Source organism: Sarcophilus harrisii, chromosome 2 (assembly GCF_902635505.1).
Source record: "Sarcophilus harrisii chromosome 2, mSarHar1.11, whole genome shotgun sequence".
Classification (NCBI taxonomy): Eukaryota; Metazoa; Chordata; class Mammalia; order Dasyuromorphia; family Dasyuridae; genus Sarcophilus; species Sarcophilus harrisii.
The window spans coordinates 557,162,843-557,174,053 of NC_045427.1; the positions used below are offsets into that span (position 1 = coordinate 557,162,843).

The window sequence follows — 11,211 nt, forward strand, 5'->3', positions numbered from 1 at the left end:
TTACTGGCTCCCAAACTGTACTCTGCCCACTGACATACTATCCACTTATACCTGCTGAAACCCCGATCTACAGAGATCCCCTCAAAATTAAGGAGTTTAGTTTCCACTCTCAGCTACAGACTTGTCCTTCAATCTATATCTCCTCTTTCTTAGTCACTCACATTTTCTAAGAGCCTTCCTTCCTCACCTTCACCTTCCCAAATGATTTCACCCTCATTTCGACTCCATCCTTAAAAGGGATTTTGGTTCTTTGGAATCTCCTGAGGATGAAAGGGGCCTCTGTGATCACTGTGCTCCCCAGGGGTGGCTATCAAATCACCCTCAAAGCACATTCTCCAACCTCCCAACCTCCCTACAAATCCTCCCCTCCAAGAAGTTCAAGATCGAAGAAGAATGGGCTTCAATTATCACTTATTCTCCCCTCCCGGATCAGGGTATCAACGAGGCGACTAGAAATTCTCTGCAAGCATTCACCCTAGAGGATCGAACACATTGCCTTAAGGATTAGGGTCTCTCTGGGTTGAAGAAAAGAGGGACAGAGAAGGACCGTATGCGGGAGGGAAGAATGGGTTGGGGGAGGTTGAAGGACAGGTGGGGAGGACAAAAAAACTAGGCGAAGGAGGATGCAGTCAGGAGAGGATTGAGGAAAGACTTTAAAGAGGCAGGATGGGTTGGGAAAAAAGGATATCAAAATGGGGGAACTGTGAAGGAACAGAGGTGGGAAAATGGGGGCCACCGGGAGAACCCACCAAGGAGCCTAAAAGAAGAGGGGAAGGGGGTCGGCTCAGGCTGAGGCCTCCATCCTGGAATTCGAAGGGGCGAAAGGAGCAAGGGAAACATTCTGCAAGAAGACAGGGAACGCCGGGCAGGAAGGCGGCAGCCGGGGCCCTTTCCTTTCAGGGGGGACTCATGCATCAAACTTCAATTTTCCGGACGATTGAATTAGTGATTTTTTTTCTCCTGAACTAAAATACACTTAAGTCTTTGGGATTAATTACCACGTTCTGGTCCCTCAGACTGGAGTATTAGTTATCGTTGCCACGTCTGACACCGGCCCGACACCTCGTAAAATAAGGAACTGCGCCTCCCGGCCTCACCCTGGCGCTGCCTCTGTGTTCTGGCTTGGGGGAGGGGATTGAGGGGGGGTGGGCCGAGCCGGGCCAGGCAGGAGCCCAAGGGAGGCGGGCTTCAGGAAGGGAAAGAAGGAGGGAGCCGAGGAAAGGGTAGAGCAGGGAACGGAAAATGGACTGAACCAAGGTAGACAGAGGTCTGGATCTGAAAGACTGGACTGAGAGAAGTGATGGGCAAGTAGTGGAGGGGGTGGGGGTGGGGAAAAGACTGGAAATGGAAAAAAAAAAAATCGGAACATGACCAAGAAGAGAAGGGATACTAGGACAGTACAGAAACTGTAAGTGGGACTGAAAAAGAGATAAGGAGGAGGAGGAAAATCAACCCAAGCCTTAGAAGCAATGACTCTTTGGGCTCAAAATGGACTACGAAAGTATAAGAAGGAAAGGAACAATGAAAGAGAGAAGGGGAAATGGATAGATGTAGAGAGGAGAGAAAGACAGGTAAATGGGGCCTAGCAAATTCATTTTCCCCTTACCCTTTCAGATCAACCTCAAAGCCAGTCCCCCCACCTTTTTAAAAATGGATCCATAGGGAGTAAGATTTCCCCCAGGAAGTAAACATTCAAGGCCCAGGAGAAGGGAAGACAACGGGGATAGTCAGAAACTGGGATAGAAATATGGGAGTTGGACAACTGGACTGGAAAGGGGGTGCCCATCAAAGTGCCAGCTATAACTAACTATTAATCCTAGCTCTAACTACCAGAGCTTTTCTTACTGAAATGACCCCACATTCAACATAAAAGCACATAGCCCATTCACATTCTGACACAGTCAGATGGAGGTAAGCATCCCAGAGTGCCACTGGAGAATCCAGCTTATGAGAGAAGTGCCCTAGGCCTTGAATGGATGAGAAAGGAACCAACTTGCCCCTTCAACTCTTTGGAGTCCTGTAGATACAGCAGGATGGTCCAGAAGCTAACCTGAACCACTGGCTCCTCTGTTATTTTGTTCCACAAGGCTAAGATCTACTATTTCCATGAGGTCTAGTCCAATAACCTGGATTCTTCCTCTATTACTCAGAAATTAACCACCCAACAGTCAAGTCCACTACCCAATCCAGGTCTCCTGCCGATTCGGAAACAACCCAGCCTTAGGGAATATGGCTGAGCTAGAGACCCCGCTGTATGATAGCGAGTGAAAGTTGGGCGAGAAAATAATTTTAAACGATCACCATGGGTCTGTCACCTGTCTGTCTAATCTTGCCGAGGGTACAGAGACTGAAGCCTGGGGTATGGGAAATGAAAGAGGGGATACAGGAGGCAAAAGTAAAGTTTCAATATACCGCTGGACGCTGTCTCATTTTCTGGGGGAATATTTTAATTTCTTCACTCCTTTCTCCTTCGACATTCACCTCCTTTTCCTTCCCTCTCTTCCTCCATTCTTCCCTTCATTCCCCTTTCCCTCATTTTGTCTTTCCTTCTCTTTTCCTCCCTCCCTCTTTTATCTTTTCTCTTCCTTTCCTCCTTCCTTATATCCTTCAATCCACCCTCCCTTTCTCCCTCCCTTGTTATTTTTTATTTCTCTGTTATATTCAATTGTCATCTTTTTCAAGCTCATTAAATCCATTTAGAGACAAAAGAATAAAAGGAGAAGGGGGAGGGGAGGGGAGGGGAGAGGAGGGGGGAGAGAGGGGCGGGGGAGGGAGGGGAGAGGCCGGAGAAGCAAACAAATAACGCGCTTTAACTAGACGGGCGGATAAATGGCCCCGTTTCTCCTCAGCTCCGATCCGCCTGCTTAGCTCCGCGCCCTCAAGGACCGGAGCGGGAGCGGCGGCCCGGAGTCCGCGCGGAGCCTCCCCCGGCGCGGGGAGGGGGGTGAGGAGCGGACATGGGAGGGGAGCTCAGCTCCCCCACGCCGCGGGGCCGGGCCGCGCGGGGACACTGGGAGCGGGCCGGGCCGTTTCATTGTGATTCATAGACTTGTCCGGCGGCAGAAGTGGGGAACTGGGCGGGGGTGGGGGCGGGCTGGGGGGGCCACATGGCGGCCCAGATGCCCGGGTGACGGCAGCGCCGCGGTCCCGTCGCCGCCTTTGTGCAGGGAAGGCGCGCACGGGGAAGGAGGGGGGACCTAATCCATCAAATTGTCTGGAAATTGTGAAGAAAATTCAAAAACCATATGGTCGCCAGAGCTCGCGCGCTCTCGGCTGCGGAGGCCGCGGCCGTCTCCGCACGGGGAGCGGCGGGGGGCTGGGCCGGCGCTATTGTCGCCTGTCAGCAGCGGCCCTGGGCCCATTTGTCCCCGGGTTTCATGCTTTACGCTCAAAATTACAGCCCCATCCATCCTGAAAGAGCGCAGCGATTTATGTCGCCCCAGAGAAACTGGCCCCAACTCCAGGCCGGCCTGGCTGGCAGCGCTCCCCCCACCCCCTACCCCGTGTCTCTGTCTCTGTTTCTCTGTCTCTCTCTGTCTCTCTCCTCCCCGAAAAGTCCCTGTTCCCGATCTCGATAGTTCCCCGCGCCCCCCAGCCCAGCCCCTAGTACCAGATGGACGTTTCTCACACCACTTTCTCAAAGAATGGGAGCTGAGCTGGTCCAAATCTGAGGCCTGGACCCGGAAGGGCCGGGACCAAGGATGGAAAGCCGAGAACCCGACAGGAGGTGCAGAACTTAGAAAGCGGCAAAGAGGCCTGGACTGGGAGCACAGTATAGGGACCAAGACCAGGGACTCAGACAGGGGCAAGACACACCCTTCCCTACCCCCCGCAAAAAATAAAAAATAAAAAACCCACTCAGCTAAACAATCTTACGGAATAAAGATAGAAGAGCAACGGGGAAAATGTCCGATTTATCCTTCTCTTCTGCCCACTGTTCCCTCAGCCTCCCCATAAGGTACCACAATACCGCGGGATTCCCAGGAAGTGAATGTGACTCCTGAGAACAGCAGCATTAGGCCGACTAGTCCTCACGCAAAGCCATCGCGAGCACTACTAACAATGGTAGTGCCTTCACTCGAGCTCCAGACCCATGCGTGGGGACGGCAGCCGTGAACATTTTGAAGAGCGCCTTCCAGTCCTCTCTGTCTTGCCAATCCAAGTAGACAATGGTTTCAGTTCTTGTCTTTCAAGCACCGAACCCCCATCCATAAGGCAGCCGAAAGGAAGGGCTGAGGAAAAGATTTGCACATTTACAGGACACAAGGGAAACGCAGGTTTCTTTCCTCCAAAACACAGAAGATCACATTGATTTGATACACATATATTCATAAACAGCCCCCGGGATTGATTCCCACACTCAGGTATTCCTTTATACTCTCAATACCTAGGTCCTCCTCCCGTCAACCCCCACATATACACGTTTGTAACTGTTTGCGCAAGCATAGGAGCCCCGTTTATTTTTACCCGGAACTGGCGAAGCCCGGCTGCTCATAGCTCGGTTCGACCGTTTTCAAAGCAGTCTTTTTTCTTTTCCTTCTCTCTCATCCTTCCCCTATTTTTAACACCTCAAATATTCCATTTAGGGGACACAAGTATGAAGTATAAAAGATAGAGGAAGCATTTCCCATAGGACCGGGGGACTTGTGGGTCCCATTGAAGGGCGGGAAGGATGGACAGAGATTGGGAGAACTGAGGCATGGCCAAGAGGAACCATTAAAGGACTTTGCGGACGCTCGAGTCTCTGGCGCCCGAGGTCGGGTGCCTCAGTTAAACACAATCATCATGGAGTTTAGTCAAGGGCAAATATTTTATTTGTGGGAAGCAGAGGCCATGGGCAGAATCCGGACAGAACGCAAAATTCGCACCGGAAACTGAACCATTTCTGTCCAAATGGGGCCAAGAATAGGACCGTAGCAACAGTGCAACAACGCAATTTGCCCCGGGAGGGAGGTTGGGATTTACCTGGTCTCTGTCTCTGTCACATGCAAAACAATTTTTAAAAGTTAAAAAAAAAAAAAAATCATTCCAGAGCTCTGGGTTATTTGTGTTCGTTTTCATCGCTCCCAGCCCCGGGGCCGCCGCCCTCCCAGGGAAACGCGGAGCGGCTTCTCAAGTACAGCAGGAGCACAGCGGGAATGGTAAAAATAGCTTTAATCGGTAACGTGAGGCAGAAATTGCATCGGAAACAAACCTCTACTCGCTAGGAAAAGAACGGATCGATTTTCAACTTGCAGGTCGGACCCCATTTCCCCCCACCCCTTCCCCGCGCGAAAAAAAGAAAGGAACATTTCAAAGGAGGAAAGAAATACCCCGATCGCCCGCAGGGAAGGGCCCTGCTCCGGGCACAGGCACCACATGCAAGGAAAAATCAAAAAGGCAAATTTGGATCTTCCGCCTAAGTGAAGTCAGGCTGAGATGTCCCGGGTACCCCGGGAAGAGGTGGGAGGAGGGAGCGACGGCCCGGGTCCCTTCACTCCTGCTCCCTCTGTCGCTCTCGTTTAAATTCTCCGTTTTGCTTTTCGTTTGTCTGACACAGGACTTCTGAAGACATTTTTTAAAAATTGAAACCTTCAAGAAAAAATGGGGAATAAAGGATAAGAAACCTCCCTCCCCAATATATACGTTTAAATATTTATACAGAAGCCATACAGAATTGCACCATTCCGGGGTACTCTCTGACCCGCAGCCCGGGTCTGCGGAGCCGAGCAGAGGAGACAACTGCGGCCTGGACAGCGGCAGCGCCGGCGCGGGTCCTGTTGTCCAGGCCCCGGACAGTCGGTCCGGTCCACAGCTGAGGCCGGGCGGCTGTCTCGGGGGTTTATTGCTTAGATAGGAAGGAGCCAGGCCGGGCCAGGCTGCAGAGGGGTAGGGACCAGCCCGGGCTCCCTGGGGCCTACAGTCCGGGCGGGTGAAGGGATGGGAGACAGTCCAGTAGGGCCAGGGAATGGGCAGGAGGAAAAGGAGAAGGAAAGGAAGAATAGAACGGGATCTCAGCTCCCATCATGGTCAGGGGAGCTCAGAAAGGACGAGGTCATTGGGGAAGGAGATGAGTTGGTGGGGGGGTCTCTTGTATTTGGAGAGGACAAGGGACACTCAGTTCCCAGCCCCACCCCCCCGGACTCAGTCGTCCACGTCGATCTCTACATCTTCTTCGTCCTCCGAACAGTCCTGGCTACTGGCCGGCTGGTCCGTGAGAGGAGAGGCGGGGGAAAGCTGAAGATGGCCCACTCCAGGAGCCTGAGGGGGGCCGGCAGACAGGACAGGTGAGTTGGGCCGGGACTTGGGCCGCCCTCCGCCAGCCTCCGAGTTCTGCTCTAGCTCGGCCAGAGCCACGATGTCCACCTGCGAGCTGGGCCCCAGTTTCTTGGCGGACTCCACGTCGGCCTTCATCTCCTCCAGGTCCCGCTTGAGCTTGGCGCGGCGATTCTGGAACCAGGTGATGACCTGCGCATTGGTGAGGCCCAGCTGCTGAGCGATCTGGTCGCGGTCGGCGGGGGACAGATACTTCTGGTAAAGGAAACGCTTCTCCAGTTCGTAGATCTGGTGGTTGGTGAACGCAGTGCGCGACTTCCGCCGCTTCTTAGGTGTCTGCCGCTGCCCGAAGATGGTCATCCCGTCGCGGCCTGTAAGGAGACCATAGACAGGTTGGGGGTGGAAATGGAAAAGGTCCGCTAGGAAGTAGGAAAAAAGCACCCTTTCTGTCATGTCCTTAGCCTCTACCTCCCTTGGATGGAGGGAACTCCCCTAATTTCTTTCCGACCTGATCCAGGAAGGCCTGGGCCCAAGATCTTCGGCAGCACCGGCTCCCGGGCCCCTGGCCCCAGCTAACCGAAAGAGTATGTGGTTTCCCTGGCCCTGTTGAGCATGGGACACTTGGGAATAAATAGAGCTCTGAGCAGAGGCACCCGGGGTAGGACAGCGTGGGGGTTTCAGTTCCAGTGACACCACCAACCAACCCCAAATCTATCCAACTTGTAACCACCCGCTTTGAGGGAAAAAGTAGTGAACTATGTAGCTCCATCTATACCTGACCTGGCTCAGTAGTAGCCGGTCCAGACCGCAGGCCAGAGCCGGGCAGGAGGGAGAAAGAAAGGGGGAGTAGAAAGAAGGCCTGGACCAGCTCGGGATGGGGCAGAAGTCAGAGCTTCGCACAGACTAGCTGCAGGACAGGATAGGGAAGGACTGGCTGAGCCGGGAACCGGCAGTGTATCCTACCTTCGGCTGCCTGCAGGACGCTGACCTCCAGGCCCTTAAAGGTCTTGCTGGCTAGTTCCTCCAATGCACAGAGAGGTGAAGTCTGCGAGAGCAGGGCCCGGCCAGCCAGAGGCAGGCTGCCGGGGGAGTGCTTGTCGGCTGCGGAAAGCAGGTGCGCCGCTCCGCACAGCGAGTAACTTCTCCGAACCGACGGCTTGTTGAGAATGTCCTCGATGCTGAAAGGAGTGAGTGGCTTATTGGAGTTGGCTGGAGGTGGCAGGTGGTCCAGGGGGCTACGGCGCCGCTCCTCCCCGGACGACGCTTTTCCTTCTTCTTTGGAAGTCATGCTGGGCTCGGGGGCCGGAGCCGGGTGAGGTTCCGGCTAAGGGCGCTCGCGGGAGCCTCTGCCAAACCCGCCGCCCGCCACCCGAACCGCAGCGAGCGGGGGAAAAGTTCCAGCCCGGGCGACAACTCCAGACACGGAGGTGGGGGATGGGGGTGGAGGGCACCGGGGTCCTTGAAGAGCAGCCCGGCTCTGGGGGAGGGGAGAACGGGTTGAGCGCAAGGTTACCGCGGCGGCCGACAGAGCTGCCCAGGGCCCCGGGAAGAGGTCGTAGGGAGGGGGCGCGCGGGCGCCGCCGGGGCTTCCCGCAGTCCCGGGCCGAAGCGGGGACACTGCGTGCCGGACTCCAGTTTCGTCTTCCTCCGTGCTATTTAAAGGTGTCAGATGTCTCCGCGGCCCCTGGCCCCTGGTCCTAGCGGCTAGGGGTTGGAGGAGCCGAGGCGAAAGCGCAAATCCAGGACTGCGAGAAGAGGCGGAGAGACGGAGCAATTGACTATTGCTAACAAGTTATCGTTGATTGGGAGGTAATCAATTATCCGCAATGACACTTCTCTTCCTTCTCTTCTTCTCTTCTCTCTTCTCTTTTCTTCTCTCTCTCTCTCTCTCTCTCTCTCTCTCTCTCTCTCTCTCTCTCTCTGCAGCCGACTCTAAGTTGGGGCCTCATTAATTAGGAGGCCTGCCTGGTAGGTGGAGCCGGCTTGAATTAGAATGCTTAATGCGCTTGTCATTTTCTGCGGCGCGATTTGCTTGGACATATATATTTTTAAATTACATTATCACCCGGCTTTATTGCATCAGGATAATACAGTCTGATGAAAAAACATCCGCCCCCAAAACACCGATTTTCCGGTCCCTCCTCTCGCCTTCACGACGCTAACGGTGATTTCCTCGAATCTTTATTTTCTCTCCTTATTTCTGTGATAATATTGCTCATTATTTGTACGTTAAGTCCGCAGCAGTTTGCGCCGCTTGGGAGGGACGCAGGGCCAGGCTTCGGGAAGGTAAGGTAAAGAGGCGCTGTGAACCGCGTTGACTTTACGATTTTTTTTTTTTTTTAACGGAAAACGAGATTTCACTCTTCCTTTCTCTGGGTCTTTAGCTCTCTTGTTTGCTGCCTGTCGGGGGTTCTCGGTTCCCCTCGGGTGGCAGCGAGAGGCCGGGGACTGGCTGGGAGATCCCCAGCCGGGAAATCTTGGGGGTCGGGCTGGATAGCACCAGGCCCGTTTGGATTGGGACCTGAGCCGGGCAGGGGCCAAGAGAGACGGGGCTGGGTCGGGCGCGGGGATGCTTGCCGGGTAATAGAAATGGTGGTTTGCAGTTTGACGTTTGATGGGGTTCAGGTTTTTCCTCACTTTAGGCTTTAAATGTCCCTGCTGCAAACAACAATATGGCGAAGTCGGGCTTAGGATTCAGCTCCGAATTTGTTTGGGGTTATGGGGTGGGGGTAGGGGGCTGCTGCGCTTCCTAGGGCTCGGCATTTGGGCTGAACAAGGTCCCAGGGGAGGCCACGGGGCCCGCTTACCTCGGACCGGCTGTCCTGGATCTGTGGAGCAGGTTATTTTGAGACTCCAGGGCTCCTGGATGGTCCTGCTTGGTTCTGCTGGACAGATCGTGGTCGTGTTCCAGAAACATGGGGTTGGGGGGAGGGAAAAAGGAGGGGGTGGCGGCGGGGGCTAAGGGGGCCGGCTTCGGGCCTCCCCAGACAGGGTTACCAGCCCAACTTAGCCAAGCCTTTCTTCTTGTCTAGTACCGGGGGCTGGTTTCATCGCTTGTCCCAATTCCAGCTGTTCCTGGGAGGGAGGGAGAGACTATAAGTGCAAAGAGGGGGCCGAAACGGGGTTTATCTTGGCTTCAGGGGGCCTGGACGGCCTGAAATCAGTCTTGCATTTGTGACTGGGATAGAGGGTAAATGTATAAATTTGTGCATGAATAAGAACTGGTTGGATTGTGAATAAGAATTTTTGTGTATATTCGTATATTTATGTTTGTGTGCTTTTGTTCCTGTATTTTCTACATTTGAGTTTTTTTGTGTTAATGTGTTTTGTATATTTGTGCATATTTATATGTGCTTGGTTATTTGACTGTGCTTATTTGCCTAAATTCTATATATTTTTTGTGTCTCTATTTGTAGGCGTATTTGTGTTTCGTATATTTGTATACCCATTTTTCTTGTTTTCTCTAGTAGGCTTTAGAATAGGTGCCGAAGTTGGGAGATCTGTCTTTCCCAGAGGTTTGTGAGGAACCTTCCCAGCTTTGAGTTTATTTCTGGTAAAATCTAGGGACACCCCCTACCTCTACCCTTTTTGCTCAGGAGTTTGTTCCCTGTTCGCTGACTTGGTCTGGCCTTCGGAGCCTTTTCTCCGAAATCCTAGCGAAGGGAGAATGTGAGAAGAGGGAAAAGGCAAAGGAGAATAGGGAAGGGGGCGGGGCGCTAAACCTCAGGGCCACAGATCTGAGAGTGGAAGGGGGGACTGAAGGGATAGAGAAAGAGGGACTGGCGAGTATGGAGGCCAGAGAAAGTGGAGGGTGGAACCAAGAACCAAGGACTTTGGTTTAGAGTGGGAAAAACAGGACTGAACGATTTCCTGACTGTCTCACAGCTTGGAACTCAAATTCTTTGATTCTTCTTTCATCCTTTACCACCCCGACCTACTCCCCAATCAGGATGCATGGGGAGCCGCCTCGTGACGGGACCCATTTTCGGTTTTCTGTTTGTAAACACTGACAAAGAAATTCGAAGTCCGAGAAAAACTGTACTTCACAGACCGCACAGATTCAGGGCAAAGAGAGCATATATATTGTCGGGTCTAGGCGCCCTCCCCTCTTTTTAAAAAATGACCTTTTCTTCCTGGTCTTCGTGGATCAGCTGATAGGTGCGGAAGACTGGACTCCTTTCCCGGGGGGTTCTATATAAAGAAAATCTGATCCTTGAACCCAGCACACTTTCTCTCCTTCTGAGTTCTCACCTACTTTTGACCTCTTTTTTGGGGGAAAAAAGTTTAAGTGGAAGAATTCTAAGCTGTTTCGGACATCCAGGAGTGGGAAAACTAGTTGCTGCTTTCCAAAGATCCCCATCCCCTATTTCCTCATTTCTCGGGTTTGCTAGGCTAAAAGAGACTGGGAGAGAACCCAGGCCTCCTTTGGGATCTATATATTCATAATACGAATCTCTAGCCCATCGCTATGCAAATAATTCGTAGTCTTCCAAGTCAGCCAAGAAAATAGAGGCTGAGACCAGAATGAGTGTAGGGGACTGTAGGGGTAGAGTGGGGCGGAGCGAGGGCGCGGGGCGGGATCTGGGGCAGTGTGGCTGAGGGGTAGGTTGGGTGCAACTGGATAAGGGTTGGCTTTCGGAAAGGATTGAAAGCATGCTGGGCCAATCAGAGCTTCTGGGTTTGTTCAGTCAGTCCTTTTTTCTTCTGTTCGTTTGTTTATTTGAAAGCAGCCTTGTTGTCCCTGGGTTGAGATGGCGCTTGGGGGTGCGCGTAGGACCAAAGGGTAGGGAGGGACGAGAAAAAAGGAAGTCTTTTGCTGGATGAGGTCGATTTTGCAAGGAAGGAGGTTCTCTGTCAGGTGCTTCCCCACCCGACATAGAGCTGCACCCCCTGGCACACCCCTCTTTACCAGTCTGTCTTCTTTTTCATCTCCCCTAGTTAGAGTAGCCCCTCCCT

General features: G+C 53.1%; 1 protein-coding gene across 1 annotated transcript; it reads right to left on the reverse strand.

The window, feature by feature from the left end:
• Positions 1-5,137: 5,137 nt before the first annotated feature.
• Positions 5,138-8,130, reverse strand: LBX1 (ladybird homeobox 1). The gene is made up of 2 exons (XM_003755449.2): positions 7,219-8,130; positions 5,138-6,626 (listed from the first exon to the last, which is right to left on the reverse strand). The coding sequence occupies exons 1-2, from the start codon at positions 7,541-7,543 to the stop codon at positions 6,124-6,126; spliced, it is 828 nt and encodes a 275-aa protein (XP_003755497.1). The 5' UTR covers positions 7,544-8,130; the 3' UTR covers positions 5,138-6,123.
• Positions 8,131-11,211: the final 3,081 nt, after the last annotated feature.

Excerpts from the sequence above, each read along its gene's own strand:
- LBX1 (XM_003755449.2), bottom strand. The coding sequence starts at position 7,543 with ATGACTTCCAAAGAAGAAGGAAAAGCGTCGTCCGGGGAGGAGCGGCGC. Across the intron at positions 6,627-7,218 it reads CGTCCTGCAGGCAGCCGAAG|GCCGCGACGGGATGACCATC; the intron begins GTAGGATACACT and ends GTCTCCTTACAG.